The sequence below is a fragment of the Myotis daubentonii genome, chromosome 10 (assembly GCF_963259705.1).
Source record: "Myotis daubentonii chromosome 10, mMyoDau2.1, whole genome shotgun sequence".
Classification (NCBI taxonomy): Eukaryota; Metazoa; Chordata; class Mammalia; order Chiroptera; family Vespertilionidae; genus Myotis; species Myotis daubentonii.
Window position 1 is genome coordinate 32,161,099 of NC_081849.1, and position 17,169 is coordinate 32,178,267.

General features: G+C 37.7%; 1 protein-coding gene across 6 annotated transcripts in view; it reads right to left on the minus strand.

The window, feature by feature from the left end:
* Positions 1 to 584: 584 nt before the first annotated feature.
* KDM7A (lysine demethylase 7A) overlaps positions 585 to 17,169 on the minus strand; it is a 99,555-nt gene continuing 82,970 nt past the window's right edge. For 3 of the 6 annotated variants that reach the window (XM_059711965.1, XM_059711963.1, XM_059711964.1), the window contains 8 exons: positions 16,280 to 16,404; positions 15,918 to 16,072; positions 14,748 to 14,845; positions 14,133 to 14,281; positions 13,331 to 13,539; positions 11,661 to 11,746; positions 8,469 to 8,742; positions 585 to 7,844 (listed from right to left, as the gene is read on the minus strand). In XM_059711965.1, coding sequence (XP_059567948.1) covers positions 7,750 to 7,844; positions 8,469 to 8,742; positions 11,661 to 11,746; positions 13,331 to 13,539; positions 14,133 to 14,281; positions 14,748 to 14,845; positions 15,918 to 16,072; positions 16,280 to 16,404 — 1,191 coding nt within the window. In that variant the 3' untranslated portion in view covers positions 585 to 7,749. Of the gene's footprint in view, positions 7,845 to 8,468; positions 8,743 to 10,334; positions 10,415 to 11,660; positions 11,747 to 13,330; positions 13,540 to 14,132; positions 14,282 to 14,747; positions 14,846 to 15,917; positions 16,073 to 16,279; positions 16,405 to 17,169 lie in introns of those variants that run through there. The other 3 variants (XR_009454726.1, XR_009454727.1, XR_009454728.1) reach the window with 3 other exon arrangements.

Sequence of the window (17,169 nt, forward strand, 5' to 3'; positions counted from 1 at the left end):
AAAAAGAAAGAACTTACAGACATGGACAACAGTGTGGTGACTGGGGTGGCAGTGGAGGTGGACGAGTGTATGGGGGGGTGGATATGGGGGGGGTGGATAAAAGGTGATGAGGAAAAATAAAGAAAAATAAATTTAAAAAATAATTAGAGAAAAACAATTCATAAAAAATGATGTGGCCTTTAGAGTTAGGCTTTTGATTAAAATATCAGTTCTACTTTTTAGCAGTGTGAACTTGCACATGTCAGTTACTATCTCTGGCCTCAGTTTCATCTGCAGGATGGGGAGTATAGCACCTACCTCGCTGGGCTGTGAGGAAGAAATGAAAATATGCCTTGTACACTGCAAGTACTCAAATGGAAAATAAAGACAATGAGGGTTTCTATTCAAAAGCCTGTCTGCAACATAGCACCCAATTCTTCCCACTCTAAAATGAGGGGTGGGTAACACCCCACTTTCCATAGTCTCACTGCTTCGTGGAAACACAAAGGTCAGCTAAAGATCAAAGGAGTATCAGTCCTGATAATTACTTGCTAACATGCAAACTAGAGGAAGGGCAAACATTCCACAGGTTCACAGATGGCATGTGGACTTTTACAAAAGAACAGATTTATTCAGACTGTTTTCAATCAGCTGGAATAAACAGGCCAGTAAGATAGAGGAGGTGTGAACGTGCTTTGGGCACCATTCTTGTAACAGCTGTTGAGGTGGCTTTAAGTGGGTGCACTCTGGACCACCTACTCTCTTGCAGGTATTAATACAGGAAGAGCCGAGGCCTGGATCCTTCAGTGCCTTGGTTTCCATCAATCTGCATTCAGGCTCCTCCAGAGCAGATCCTCCTACCATTTCCTGCCCCTCCCAGGCTCTTCTTCTGCCCTGAAGTGCTGCTCCCAGTGCTCCTTCCTCTTTGGTCCTGGCTCCTCTCCTGGGCCCAAGTTAAGCTCAGCTCATCCCAGACCTGGCTCTCACACCCTTAAAAGCACTATGTCCTCGATGAACTGATCTCACTGAACTCACACTTGCACTCCCACCCCCCTAGGCAGCCGGGTCACAGCAACCCCTTGATCTCCCCTCCTTTCACATCTATCACAGGCTCCTGCAGGCCTGGGGCTTGATCCCACTCCTGTAGCTCCAGTGCTAGACAATGCCTGGTATACTGCAGGTGCTCAAGAAGTATTTTGGGGTGCTCAGGTTGGGGACAACAAATGCTTTTAAGTGTCCCCCAGTAGCACCAGCATCCATGGCCATAGGGTAGCCTCATCTTGCCAACTAATTACCCTTTTGTCTTCTTTCCTCTCTTTCACTAATTGCTTCCCCAGCAATACATCTAACCAAATAATATGACACATTACTCTGCACATTTGAATCTTCAGAAATACTAAGGAGCCTATACAGTTTTTCACATACTCCAATAATTCTCCCATGAATTAATAAGCAGAAAAAAAGAACAGAAAACCAGAATTGGATATAGAATTCAATTTTTTTCTTTCAAAGACACATTTTATACAATTTTCAACATTTATACTTTCAAACAAAATGAGCCAAAAATACACCCAGCACTAAAAAAAATCAAAACAGAAGTAATACAATTTTGATTTCAATATTTTAAAATACAGAAATTGAAAAGAATACCAAATACAACTTTAAACAAGTCACTTGTCCTCCCCTCTAATAACCAATTAAACTATTTAAAGACTTACAAATTTAAAACAGAAGCAAAATAAATACTGTACACTTTCCCTGCCTGCAGGCAAAAGATGGGAAATACTGTTAAGAGTAAAAAAAAAAAAATGCTCTTTAAAGCTTCAGCATCCCGTTTCCCAGCCACACCCCACTCTGTAGTCACACAGTGTGCTTCTGTATTCAAAGGACACACATGTGCACACACACTGACTGCCTATACAAACAGACAAGACACTACTCCGCAGACACCCCAAACAAGAAAGGGTACCAGTCTCCTTGGACCATGGGCATAAAAATCAGTTAAGGAAAGTCAGTCAGGCTAGCAAAACATTACTACAAAACTAATAAATACCATAGCCAACAACTGTCCCCTTTTCAAATTTCACAGATTTGAAATCTCTAAAATCAATACTACCCCACCCTATCACCTCCCTCTACCCCCTCAAAAAAACAAACAAACCTGCTGAAGCACTGGAAAAGTTAGACATTTCACAGTAAATGTGAAAATTCATATTATATAATCTCTTCAAATGAACCTTTCACCCTCTTTCCACAGCATGTAACTATTATGGCTTAATTTATATTAAAAGTAGAAAAGTCTTTTCGGAAGGAAATACAGTCTGCGAAGCTGCACATGCATTTCCTGATCAGTGCTATTTCATACCTAACAACTGCATGACGCGTTTGCAGTCAGAAGCTATTTTGGGAAAAATTGAGGTTATAGCTTTTGATTCAGTCTAACCATAAATGTAAGGCCCTTAGTTTGGTTTAGGTTTCTTTTGCAATATAAAATAACCTGGGGTTCACTTAGCAAGTGACACCTCAGGTCCCTGACTATAATGTGGAAGTTATATGTATGCTTTGTAAAAATAAAAGGTTACGTATGAATCTTTGAGGGAAGAAATGATTCTAGGCAAGGAATTAAGGAATTAATTCCTCACTATGTATTCCACTTAATAATGGTAACTGTTACCAACCAACTACCACAGGAATATAAGAGTATGTCTGGGTTATTTCATTCCTGCAAGATATTATATATTTCAGCACTTATGATCATTGTTTTGGTGAAATACCTTGGGGGGAAATAGCTGGCATTTTAAAAAGGAAATGGCCAAAATAAAAGTAGGTGGAGGCAAGGTTTATTGTTATGATTAAGTTCCACTTAGGACTGCTTTCTGAAATAAGGAAACGTGAGTTCAGAATGTCACAGGTCTTGCATAGGTAAGCTACTTGGAGGTCAAGGGCTACGTGGTAGCCAGGGTTTATTAGTGAAATAGTGCAGAACAGATCAACTTGCTGGAAGAATCACTGAATATAGTTCTGAAAGGGTTTTAACAAAAATTGAATGTTGCACTTGTTAAGACAAAGCTTTAGGACACTAGAGAGGGCACCATGGGTAAGAGGGAGACTCTACAAGGGTAGAATGCAGGTAAATGAGCATTATTTTCCCTACCCATTAAAGAGGAGAAAAATAGTATAAAAGAGTAAAACCACAGTCAAATATGATAAGCTAATTGCTTTGGAAATACGCATTTGCTTCTTAATGACCTTAATTATTAAAAATTTAATGTAAGGGATATAAAAGATTTGACTTTTATGTCATGATTTTCACTGAAGAACAAATAAAAATAAGGGCAGGGTTTTTAGTAAGGCTATAGTATCAAAATTACTTCAGTCCAACAGCAATGTAGTGAGTATATTACTTCTCCTTTCTTTCCATCTGGCTTCTAGCAAGCATATCAACATCACCCCCAGGACAAGCAGAGGCTGCACAGCATTGCTGTGGTAGGAAGCAAGGTACCAGAGGTCTACTATGACCCCAGGCAAATCACTGCCCTATTTGGGTTCCGTTTGTCTTCTTTATTTACCGGTAACACGTTTTTCCTAATGACCTGATGCTCAACCTTCTCAAGATTGCTTTAGATACAGGTCTAGGGCATCCAGAAACAGCTGGTGATCTTTAGCTTTTCTTTTTGGAGGGAGCAACTGGCTTAATATTTAATGAGAAAAAAATGAATTTTTGAAAAATGTTCAGATTGACATTATTAAGCCTTCGTCTCCATGTGAAATCGTAAAATGCTGATACACTGCAATAGTTACTTCTGGCAGTGGTGTACCGGGTGGCAAGGTGATTCAGGAGCTCTTGGGGGAGTTACTATAGAAAGCAACTCTTGAAACAAGCAGAAAGAATCTTTCCTTAAGTCATCTTAATGATTACTTGAGGATTAACAGTATCACTCTTATCCATAAACTATTTCACTTTTCTTTCACTTCAAGCACTAATTTTAATTTTAATTCAGCACCTTGTTAGAGACTCTAGGTTTTTTAGGTAGCATGCTCTGGGCATAGATTTGACATAAAACAAATTTTATGAGTAATAACAGTTTAAATTTAAAATGCATAAAAATGTGCATTCATTATCAGTGGCAACTTAAATAATGATAAATTAACTGCAAGTATGAAGTGTTAATAGATTAAGAAACACTTTTCCATGTATTTGTTAACTGCATTTTTATCCAAACTAACAAATGAGAAAACTAAGATGTAGTAAGAATAAGCAACTTATTCAAGGTCACACAGCTGACATAAAAATGGCAGAACCTGGGCAAAAATCCAAGTTGTCTGCTCTCTTTCATACTAAACCATGACCCTCTACTGCCAACATTAAATTGTTAATTTCTGAAATGTTTTTTAAATTTTAAAAATTACTTCCACTTCTATATAGCATAGTATATCTCAATTGAAACAAATGAAGTTAATGCTTTTTTAAATAAATGGGCTCTCTTTTGCTTATGTTTGCTTAGAAGTAAAAATAACACTGCTTATTTCCTGACGAAGATACCTTCAAAGGCAGAGACCACATTTCAACTTTACACTTCCCCACAGTACTATGTAGTGCTGGGCACATAGTAGGTGTTTGATAAATACCTGCTGATCTCATAAGAATAAATACAGTAGAGTTCATTTAAAAGGCAATAATTGGGATTATTAAAAAACAGAACAGTATTCAAGCTAAGTATTTAAGTAGTAATAAAGATGGCCTTGTTTTCTGAGTTTATAAGATGATTTCAGTCAGAATTTTCAATTTTGTATGCTTTAAAAATTAACTGATGCTTATGAAGTTCAATGTATTTCTAGGATACAAAACTATTATAAGTGCCAGCTTTGTACTGTTTACAACATTAATCAATACTGGAGAGCATTATATTATGTGACATTATGAATTACAGTACAGTGGATACTAGGTTAACAGAAGTTACTTACTTGAATCAATACAGGAAAATTATCTACAACTATAATTAAAAATGCATACATTTAATCATAATTCTGCTTTACATATTTCTATTTGCTTATAACTAGCTAAATGCCACCACTGCTGTCTTCCTAAGTCGTAGTATCTGTGCAGTAGTATTGTTTATAATAAGACCAAGGGAAAAACACAAGGTTGTCTGTTACAGTTGAGTCCAGATACTGGTTGCAGTTACCTCAAGGTTCAGTCATTTCCGAGCTACAGGGGATGCATCAGAGCCAGTAACTGTAAGACTAGGAGAGTCCCTGGACCAGTGGCTGAATCTGCACTAATTCAGAAGAAGATACATGTGTTCTGAGTAGTGGTTATATTTATGACCCTGCTGAAAGTTTATTTTTTTAACTTAGCCAGTTAATGGGCTAAAATTGCCAAAAATGAATCCACAGTACCTTCACTTAAAAGTTCCACATACTGTCTACTTAAAATAAGTATTTACCAGCCTAAGTACACAGGGTGGATACTGGCCACAATTTTAAACTCATAAAAAGAAATTGTTTTATTTTAATTTTTATAGTTAAAGAAAAAAAATCAGGTAACTAAAAACACTTAGAGCTGTGAGAAGAACATTAAAAAAAGAACCCAGATCATGATGTAACTGGAAAAATATATATATATATATATATATATATATATATATATATATATATATATATATATATAATCTCTTATTTCTTAAACAAAAACAGGTTCTATAAACACTAAAATGATGTCTACAGAAAACCAAAACATCACAGTAATATACTGTGTGGGAAGGTGGCACAATCAGTCAAACCCAAATTTTTACATTTTTCAAATCTAATCATCCATCAAATGACTAACCATGCCCATCTCTTAACTAGTTTTGGCATCGTGTAGAATTTAAGTAGGCCACTTATAGGCATTTAGTATTTCCACAAAATCCTTCCTGACACCAGGTAAGATCCAGACTTTGATTCAGTCACTTGGGTCAAAAAGGCTAATTCATAAGCTACTTCATATTTATTCCATGAAATACTGGAATGAAGGCAGAGTAAGAAACCTCTCTCTTTGAAAATACACATTTGAATGCAACCATGGAGGAGGATGGTATGGATTTCTTTTTCTTAGCACTGCACATGATACTTAATATAGAAGGGAAAGTTCTGCTACCTTGGCTCAGTAAATAAAAGGATATCCATAATATGGCCATATTTCTTCTTCATAAAAATAAATTTGATCTTATTTGCCTATATTTTCTTTGTAGGAACTTGTATAATGCTCTCCTGTCAGCAATGGAAATATCTCCACCCCACCTCACCCCAGCCTTGAAAATACTTATTTTTAAGCCATGGGGGGTAGGGGGAAATATTAGCTATTATTAGCTGGCATTTAGTAAAAATTGTGCATAAAAGAGATATATGATTACTTTAAAGCTCACTCAGATACTTAACCTCAATATGCACTGGCTAAGTTAGGATAGATGGAAGAAACTACAAGAAGCACCCATTTTACTTCAAATCCATGTCTTAAATAATTCTTTAGAAGGTTAAGAAATAAAAAACTAAACACACACACACACACACACACACACACACACACACACACACACACATCCCTGCAAAAGGTCTACTCCAACATGCTTGCTTCTACACAATTAATATAGTATAGTCCTATTATATTACGGCTTATTATGAAGAGTTGAACAACTAAGTCAAATCTTATTTCCCAACAAATTAGGTACACAGAATAAAAGTGTCATAAAATATAACCTTTGTGGCAGGTGTTGGTCCTGCCCTCTAATACCAGCAATATGAAGAAGGCCCTCTGTAGTTACAAATGCATTTGAAAAACTAGAAATATGACAATTTAATCAAACTTATAATACTTTTTCCACAAATAGGAAAAAGATATTAAAGCTGTTCTCTTTGGAACCCAGGTCATCAGCAAAAATGAAAATGCAAGAAGCCTTTGTTATATTTAGGAAAAAATTGCAATGTCAAACTAAATGAGAAATGTTGGGGTCTTTTATATGTAGGTCTAACACATCGGCTATGAAAGTGTTTCCCTGCAAAGAGAAGAGTCTTGTATCATCACAAAAGCTGGAAGTGCAGAGGGGGAAGGTGGGATATAAGGTCATCAACCTGGATAACAGTATGCACCTTGGATGTTAGCAAAAGCGAAGCTAATAGCTTATAAAAAACATGAAATATATAAAATAAAATGATTTCCATATACATCTTAATTTAAAATAATTAATGCATCAAATCCCTGTTTAAGACTTTAACCTGAATATCAAATTTAAGAGTCCAGACTAGTTACTGTTACTGTGGCTCTTCCCCACATGTAACACACACACTATCAAAAATAATTTAAAAACCTTCACATTCTTAAATCTAAATTAGTGAGATATTTCTCCAGAAATCTTCCAAATAAATAGCTTTAAAAAAGAAAGAATTTAAAAGCTGTTAACTTTTAAAAAAATCTGTTAAATAAATTATTGATAATTCTTTACCACTGAAAATAAATCAAGACACTACCAACAACAAAATGAAATTCAAGCCCTGACAAGAGACCCTTTTCAGTTCAAGGTCTCCTTTTAAGGTTCTACCCTCCTTCTTCCTCTCCCCCACCAGGTCCAAAATGGTTATTGCTGAGTGGGTGTGGCACAGTGAAAATGCAGCATCAGGTTCATTTTGTTCTCCAGGCAGTGTTCTCTACTGGACATGCATGGCGGAAGCTCCAGGCTCCCACACCCCCGAGACTGGTCTCCAAAGGGAAGAGTGATCCCAACAGCAGCTCCGTCACACAAAGAAACGTGCATGGCCATTTCTGTTCAACTTAAGGATCTTCCCAAGGCGTTGTTTGGCTGTTGCCATTCCCTTTTTTGGACGTTTACCTATAAAACACCAATAGCAGTGTAAGTAATGATGCAAATCATACTTGGCACCCAGGACCTGGAAGATTTAAAGGGAGGGCTCTGTGGTGAGCAAGCCTTCCAGGTGTTCTGAATGGGCAGTCGCACTCCTGGAATTCCACTGTTTAATCCCTGCCATCTCCGCATGTGAGGGAGTAAGGCCAACCTTCTTCACAGGACTTGGGTGGCCCTCACACAGTCTGACCCCCACCCATCTCTTCAGCATGAGCTCTTACCATATTCTGCAACAAACTGTGTTCAGCAACAAAATGGACTGAAGTGCTATTTCTCACCTTTGTACCATGGGTCACAGTAGCTCCTTTCCTTCAATGCTATCATGTCACTTCCCCAACTCGGCAGGGCTAACTAACCCCTTGCCATCTTTTTCAGGATCTACCTCCTCCGCCCAAAAGCCACTCCTGATCCTCAGAGGTGACTCAGTATCCTGCTATTCCCACAGTAACCTGTACAAACTGTTATCACTGTGGTGTCCACAGTGCACCAGGCTGTGAGCAACTTCACTACAAACACTACCTCTATCAGAACTGCCACTCTCATCATCTTACAGTCAAAAATATACATAACCTACAAATGTGCAAAAGTTACCTTTTGTTGCCTGGTTGCTGATAGGTGGTGGGTTTGATGCAGGTCTCTTGGTGGGGTGAAGGGGCACTGAAAAGGAAGTTTCACCAACTGGCCTTTCTGGGCTTACACTGCCATTACTTATCTGGCATGCCCCTGAAACCAAGCTTGAATTCTGCATGTACTTTCCATTCTGAGGGCTGGAGCCACTGCTGTCCACAGAATTCCTACTGTGTACCTTTTGACTGATTTCTGATGAACCTTCCTTTTTGATATATTTATGGCCTCTACTTGGATCCTAAAGAATGAAAATAAGGCTGAATTATTAAGGTTCCTTTAAAAGAAGTGAAGTTTTCAACCTCTCTATACATTACCGAGCCAAGAGAGAGAAAAATTAGACTACTGAACTTTGGTTTTTTTAACATGTAGTGGCCACAAAAGACTACCCTTCATGATAGCCCATTCATTCCAAAAGCTAAAAGCTCTGAAGGATTCAAGTCTTGAAGCTGCATCATAACTTAACCCAAGAAGCAAGCATTATATATGGATGGGGAGAGGGGGTGAGTGGGGGAGGGGAAGAGGGAGAAGGAGACAGAAAGAGACAAAGAGAGGCAGAGACTGAGAGGGAGGACGGAGGGGAGAAGGAAGGGGAGGGAGGGAGAATGAATGTAATTTCAACAAGCCATCCTGAACTCAGTGAGCATGTGCTGTGAAAGGAAGCCAAGATGGGAGAAGTGGTCCTACTGCCTCCTCAGCATGGCACAGTTCCCATATATCTCTCACTGTGTTATATGCTATCTTTTTTAGAACGTAACCTCCGTAGGGCTCATCTCTACTGTATTTAAGTTGGTTACTAAAAAACAAAACAAACCTAGATCCTGAAGTCTCAGGTCTGTTTTTTCTGTAACCATTTTTCCTTCAGTCTCTTAAGATTACTGAGTGAACTGTAAGGAAAAAACAAACACTGCTACTGATTGACGGGTCTTGAAATCAATGGAGAGAGCCATGACCAAAATTAAACAGAGAAAGAAAAAGACAAACTTGAAAGACAGAGCACACTGCAGATGTGATGTTTCACAAAATCAGCTTTAATTATGTGGGTGTGAGATATAAAATGTATCTCTGATTCTCTTTTTTAATCTTACTCTATCTCCAATTCTGTAATGATTAAATAAGTTTTAAAAACAGCATTAAGCACAGACTTGCTTTAAATTATTTTACAGCCCTAACTGGTTTGGCTCTGTGGATAGAGCGTTGGCCTGCGGACTGAAAGGTCCCAGGTTCAATTCCGGTCAAGGGCATGTACCTTGGTTGCAGGCACATCCCCAGTAGGGGGTGTGCAGGAGGCAGCTGGTCGATGTTTCTAACTCTCTCCCTTCCTCTCTGTAAAAAATCAATAAAATATATTTAAAAAAAATAAAAATAAATTATTTTACAAATATGCTTGAGCATGAAGAGACAACTGCTATGATTTGACATGCCTCTAAAATATCTCTCAATTATAAACAAAAGAAATGATTGTCTCCAAAATGATCATGCTAATCATCTATCTTCATTTTCAAAGACAACTATAAAAACAACAGTTAGATTTAAAAAATAGCTACTTTTAATACTGAATCCTATAGTGAAATTATAAACTCCATGACCAGCTATAGTGAGGCACTGTAAAATCATACACTGAATAAGTGAATGATAACAGTGAAGGGATTTCTTACCTGATCTTTGAGTCTGGAGGATACTGTTAAAAGAGCTTGTACAGACAAAACTGCCTTGAAAAATAACCTGGTATATTGGTTTCTTTTCTTATTGTAAAAGCGGTTGGTGAGTATTTAGAAAATATGGATAAGCCAAACGAAGAAAATAAAAAATACCCATAATTCTATTACTCACGAGTATGTTTGGAGTCTAGGAGGTTTAGGGACCCCAATCCGCCACATGAAAATTTTGATTCTTTCTTTGGCTGTCGTTTTCTAAGATTTGCAGCAAAAAGTCATATTACTTTCCTTGCTTAGCACTATTGGTAAAATTTTGTCTTTTTAAAAAAGCTATTTTGGGCCCTGGCTGGTGTGGTTCAGTTGATTGAGTGTCATCCCGTGAATCTAAAGGTCACTGGTTGGATTCTACGGGTTCAATTCCCAGTAGGAGGCATGCAGGAAGCAGCCAATCAGTGTTTCCCTCTCAGATCCATGTTTCTTTCTCTCCCCCTCTCCCTTCCTCTCTCTCTAAAATCAATAAAAATATTTTTATTTAAAAAAAGGAAATTTTAAAAAGCCCATAAGGGGTTCATTTTGCTTGATATGAATATTAATATGCTGGGATCCAAATATATAAAGTGTCCTCTCTTAGAGCAAGGGTTCTTAATTTGGAGTCAATGAGTGGTCTGGGGTCTAAATCATAAGAATATGTAAGCAAAAGTCAGCATTTATGATGATCATTTTCTGGAAAGAGAATCTATAACTCTCATCAAATTCTCCAAGAAATTAAGCATCTAAAAATGTTCAAGCCCTAGCCGATTTGGCCCAGTGGATAGCAAGCAAAGTCAAACTTGTGGCCCACAGGCTGCAAGTTTGACATGGTTGAGATAGAGCGTCAGCTTGTGGACTAAAGGGTCCCAGGTTGGATTCTAGTCAAGGGCATATACCTTGGTTGCAAGATCCTCCCCAGCCCGGGCCCTGGTTGGGGATCCTGGAGGAGGCAACCAATCACTGTGTTTCTCTCACACTGATGTTTCTCTTGGTCTTTCCCTCTCTCTTCTACTCTCCCTAAAAATCAATGGAAAAATATCCTCCACGAGGATTAACGTAAGTAGGTAAATAAATAAATAATAAATACAATTTTAAAAAAAAGAAATTAAAAATGTACAAGAAACAATTTCAGAGATTAAATAGAGATCCTCTAGTACTTTCCTTTCCTGTTTCATTCTAACTAAACACACCAAAAGGTACTGGCAGCCAGTATTTTTTAACTGCTTCCTGGAATAAGATATTCTTTTCCAGATCACGATATATCCATGAGCTTTGTATCAGTCATTATATCAGAATCTCTAAAAATGGATAGTTGTTCAAATGTGCATTTAATTGTAATTTTTTACCTTCCCAGATCTAATGGTTGATAACTAACTGCAGTTAAAAAAAAAAAAAAAAGAAGGAAGGAAAGCAAAAAGAGAGTTAATGACAATTCTAAATCTCCTTTAAATGTTTCAAAGCTTGAATATACCTGAAGATTAAATCTGGAAGTTGTATCAAATTGTTTAACCCAAGAGGAACGCCTCAAGTCCTGATCTTCAGTCTTGACATGGTACCCTAGAGAGAAGTTTTAATCAATTATCTTCACACAAACTTGATCTCAAAGAACAAAGTTTGCTAAATGCTTAAAACTGAAAGCAAATTTGTGTTGCATTTTATTAAAAACTGATATGTTAATTCTTTAAATATTTATTCATATATGTTTACCACATTTCTTTCCCTCTCAAAAACAAAACAGTCATCAGCTCACTGTCTTACATGCTAATTCCTTCAATCTTCTCAAAGGCTGTCTTTATATGGCAGGTTTTATGCCAGATGCTGGAAGGCTAGAGTAAAATTTTATGGCCATCTGCTGTAGATATAAAACCAAGTGCAGTACACACTCTCTAAAAATGATATATTTTCCCATATAGAATAAAGGCATATGTTTGTCTGAATTTTGCAGTATTTGCACAGAAGCTTTCTTTTCAAGGGACCAAACAGATTATAGAGAGACAAAATGAAAGGACAGACTAGAAACCTAGATTTGAATTTTAGTTCTCCCATTACCAATGCATTTTTAGGTAAATTATTTAATCTCTCTAAACTTCAGTTTTCTCTTAGATAATAAGCAAAGGGATCAGACAGTCCTGGTTCAAATTCCAACACCAATGAATACTAATTATATAAGTATGGGGAAGTTAAATTAACTTCACTAAGTCTATTTCCTTTACCTGTAAAGTTATATTACCTACAACAAAATGTTGTTTCAAGAATTAAGTGGAATAATGTCAAACTCCTGGTACATAGTTGACATTTAATTCCGTGAGAACAAACACAAATGCTATAATAGGCATTTGGTTTCAACATAATACCAGCTCCTCCCCACACTTTTAGGGAAACAAAATTTCCCTTAAAGGCACAGAGAAGAAAACACTCTGTGGCATCACTGATGTTACTACTGAGTTTCCTCTTTCCTAATTCTTCCTTTAAAGCTGAAGAGAGAATGTCCCTAATCATAAAGTTCAAAACTTATTTTCCCTCCTACAAAAGAAAATAAGGGTGATTGTTCAAGCTTAGCAGACCATTTAAAGGCCCTGGCTGGTATTGCTAAGTGGTTCGAGCATCAGCCCACACACTGAAGGGCTGTGGGTTCACTTCCTGGTCAAGGGCACATATCTGGGTTGCAGGTTCAATCCTCGGCCCCAGTCAGGACACATTCGGGAGGCAACCAATCAATCAGTCTTTCTCACATTGATGTTTCTCTCTCTTTCTTCCTGCACCCCACCTCCCCTCTATTCTCTCTAAAAATCAATGGAGAAAATATCCTTGGGTGAGTATTAACAAATAATAATAATAATAATAAAGCACCAAATATTCCTTCCACTGTAATCACCTTATAAAAGGGAAATAACACTATGGTTTAATAGCAATGATAAAATTATGCTGGTGAACATGACTCTCAATCCCAGTTAATTTACATTTTGAATTCTTATACTTGCACCTTACATAACTTGTCAACATTACGTATATTTTGGCCAATATGCTTAATACCATTTCCAACTAAAAATGTGCAATAAACAGTTATTCATAATCTCTAACTTCAACTGGGATTATAGAGCTATTACATTGGGGGTCATGAGTTACTTTTATGTTTCTTACCATATTCCACTGGTTTATCATAGCGGTACAGCTGCCTAACCTCGTGGTTACTGCTGTGACAGCTGCTGGGATCCTGGAGAGAGTTTCTTTCACTGCTGCAGCCTGTGCTTTGTACCTGCCTTTGTAAACATGTGGAATAGTGCAACCCTGCCATAGAGAGCATGCCCTGAATCGCTTCTTCCTCTGTGCTCGTCGAGGTAGGACATTCCCTAAAAAGCAGATAACCAAAAATATAAGACCCTATTTAGTCTAATGGCATTTTGGTAAATTTTAAAACTAAAAGAAATGTTTGCATGTCTTTATATCACACTAGAGGCCCGGTGCACAAATTCATGCACCAGTGGGTCCCTTGACCTTGCCTGCAGAATCGGGCCAAAACTGGCTCTCCGACATCCCCTGAGGTGTCCCGGATTTCTAGAGGGCACAGGCCAGGCCGAGGGACCCCATCTGTGCACAATTGGGGCCGGGAAGAGATGTGGGAGGTTGGCCAGCCATGGAGGGACTGTGGGGAGGGCTCCAGGGCATGTCTGGCCTGTCTCACTCAGTCCCTATCGGCCCAGCAGCAAGCTACCTACTGGTCAGAGTGTCTGCCTCCTGGTGGTCAGCGCACATCATATGACTGGTCAACTGTCTGACCCCTGGTGGTCAGTACACGTCATAGCTAGTGGTTGAGCGGTCTTAGCATATCATTAGCATATTACGCTTTGATTGGTTGAATGGATGACCAGACGACTGGACACTTAGCATATTAAGCTTTTGTTATATAGGAATGTCATGAAAATACTACCATCAGCAAACCTACCTTTTAACTGGAATTTCACTTCTAGATGTTTTCTGGCTCTTTTGAAGAAAGTTCCTCATCACATTAGATTCCTCCTTGAAGTTTGATGTTATCTTTTGTTTCTTTTCATCACCTGAACTTTCAGACTCTTCAGTGGTAAAATTATTTTTCTGAGATAATAAATAATTAAATGAAAGAAAAGCTATATAAGAAATCTGACCAAGACTGTACAAACTAACAAAAAATACTTTATCTGTCTAGGGAAAGTTAGAATCTTAATTTATCATGAAATTATTTCTGTATTTCATACGAAAAAGTGAAAATCTCCATAACTATAGTAACATATTTCTGTAGTAAAAAAACACACAGTACATGTTTTCTTTAAGGTAAAATGAAATATAAAACCTAGGAGATATATGAGAAACGTAAGAACAGTATCTCCCTCCACCATTTCCAAAATCAGATAAAGCTACATTTAGCAAATGTAAACAGTCACGCATGTGTGTTCGCGTGTGAGAGAGAGAGAGAGACTATTACAGGGAAAGACCCTGTGCTACAAAGGTCAGAGAGACAGGGAAGGTAAGTGGGTGTTCATTTTTCCACCCAATAGCACCCAGCACGGGCCTTTGGGCATACCAGAGCAGTGCAGTCAGGTCCAGAGTCTTCCGAATCAGAAATGTCAGAATATTCTGATGATCGATTCCTGAGTTCTGACTTCACACTTGTAAAAAACCCTGAGAAGTAAGAGTCAAAGAGAAGGTCATGAACAGGGTGATATTGAAAGTCCATCCAGCTTCGTGTCTATGTCACTCCTGTTCTATCCTCCTTTCTTTTCATTCATTCTTCCTCCAAGAACTTTCTCCCCAACTGACCGAGATGCAAATTGAAGTGTATTCTACAAACATTTCTAGAATTTATTAAACATAATTATACATTCCTTATTTGAAAATTTTAAAAATATTTCTTTCCAGAAAAAAGCGTCCAACACTAACATGAGCTACAAGAAACTTTTCAATTTCCCTTTTGCATTATTTCTCTCAACAGATAACAAAAGCATTCAAGTAGGTAGTGAATTCAACAAGCTTATAGACGGCCTTAGCACTGCCTTTCTCTTCCATGAGGCACTACTTCAGAACTACCGCTTGATGAATTCTACTGATTAACCACTTTCCCCATCATGTGAACAAATGCAATTACCAACTACAGCAATATCACATTTACCTGAAATTAGCAGGAATTAAGGTAACTTTGGATTAAATAATGTGAATTATCTGGAACACTTACTTGTCAAATATCAAAATATTTAACTGCTCCTTAAAATTGAGGAGGAAGAGGTATTACTGTTTGTCACACTAATGATAAGCAATTAACAGCCAAGTAGAGGCCCTCTTGTCAACAGGCCGCCAAGAAAAACGATACATGGATTACTAATAGTTTTAGGTCAGCCAATTATATGTCTCCTACTTCTGAAAACCATATACATGGTAGCTAAAATTATTTGTGAAATCCCATTAAACTTGGGACTGTTTTATTTGGAGTAGAGCAGGAGCTTTCGTGTGATGCTTGTAAAAACTGTCACCAGACAAGCATGTCACTAACCTGCACATGTCCTCATCATTAATAATGCCTTCCCTGGGCTCTACACCTCTCTGGGCATTCACATTCAGTATTTCCCCAATGGATACATTATTCAGAAATACTTCAGATTTCTCAAAAGAGTACAAATGTAAGAACTTGCAAGTTACTTCACATGCTATCACATTAGTAATAAAGAGACCTTTACAATGACCATTAAAACAAACATACTGTTAAGGGGTTTCTGAGATTCTTCATTCTCCACTGCCTCTATTCCTGAACTCTCTTCTATCTTCACTTTTGCCTTTTTTGTCCTTCTCTTATCCTCTTCATTTTCACTGTCTACTGTATAAAGACTCTGATCTGCGAAGGGGTGTCTTTCATCTCTGTATATAGAAGGAAAAATAAGTCAAAAAATAGTACAACTTGTGCGGCCAAACAGTACACTCCCCCTTTAATTTACAGAGAGAGTGGAGAATTGAGCCACTTGGCCCATATGTGGTTAGCTGAACAACAAATGGACTGGGGATTCAGTAAACAGAGGGAACCCCCTGAAAGCTAATCGGTTGGATACTTTGATCTGGTTTACATACTTAATTATCCTTCCATTTGTCAGCAGTAATCGTAGATCATTATCTTTTGCTCTCCATTCGGGTACGGTAGAAGATGGCTGGAGATGTTTGTTGAATTTACCATTCAGTTTAGAGCTCAAGATGTCCTAAAATATAAAAATAGAATTTACTTAATCTCCATACTCAACTACACCCACTGGACTAAATGAATAAAGTCAAGCCATCACCTCCTCCCTTAGCTCTGCATCCCAAACTGGACTAGGCAACTACCCAGGCCAGGAGACAGGCAGCAGTGTGCCACTAAAACCAAATGGTTCCTAAAGCCTAAGCAGGAATGTGGTTTGTCTTTCTGTAGAGCCTGTAACAATAACACACAATAAAGTAGAATGTAAAACTTGTGTAAAGTGAATTCAAAGACATTTCACTCTTGCAGAAAGCTGGAGAGCACTGCCCTAGTGCATAGTGATTCTCCTTCCCTGACTTGTTTAAGTGCCAGCTGCTGGTCCTTCCCGATTACCCTACCTTTGACCTACTCCCTAGTCTTCCCACCAGGCACTGGCAGCAGCTTACAGGTCACCACATTGCTATCACTAGGAACAAAGGCCACTATGTGACATCAAGGCATACAATAACTGGTTTTAATACATACAGAATATTTCCTTTCTATGGAAAATGTTTCTTTAATAATAAATAGAACCTTTCATAACATGCTAAATCTTCTCCCAGATGGCTATGGGTTAAGGAGGTTTAGGACAACAAAATCTTTAAAAAGTATAAAAAAAATTCTACACCATTTAAAATATTGAAGTTAAAATTTCTATATTGTTTTAAAATATTTTAATTCAGAAATACCTCTATTTTGTTCATTTTAAATTGTTGCCTATCCTCTATTTAAGATGTAAAATTATGTA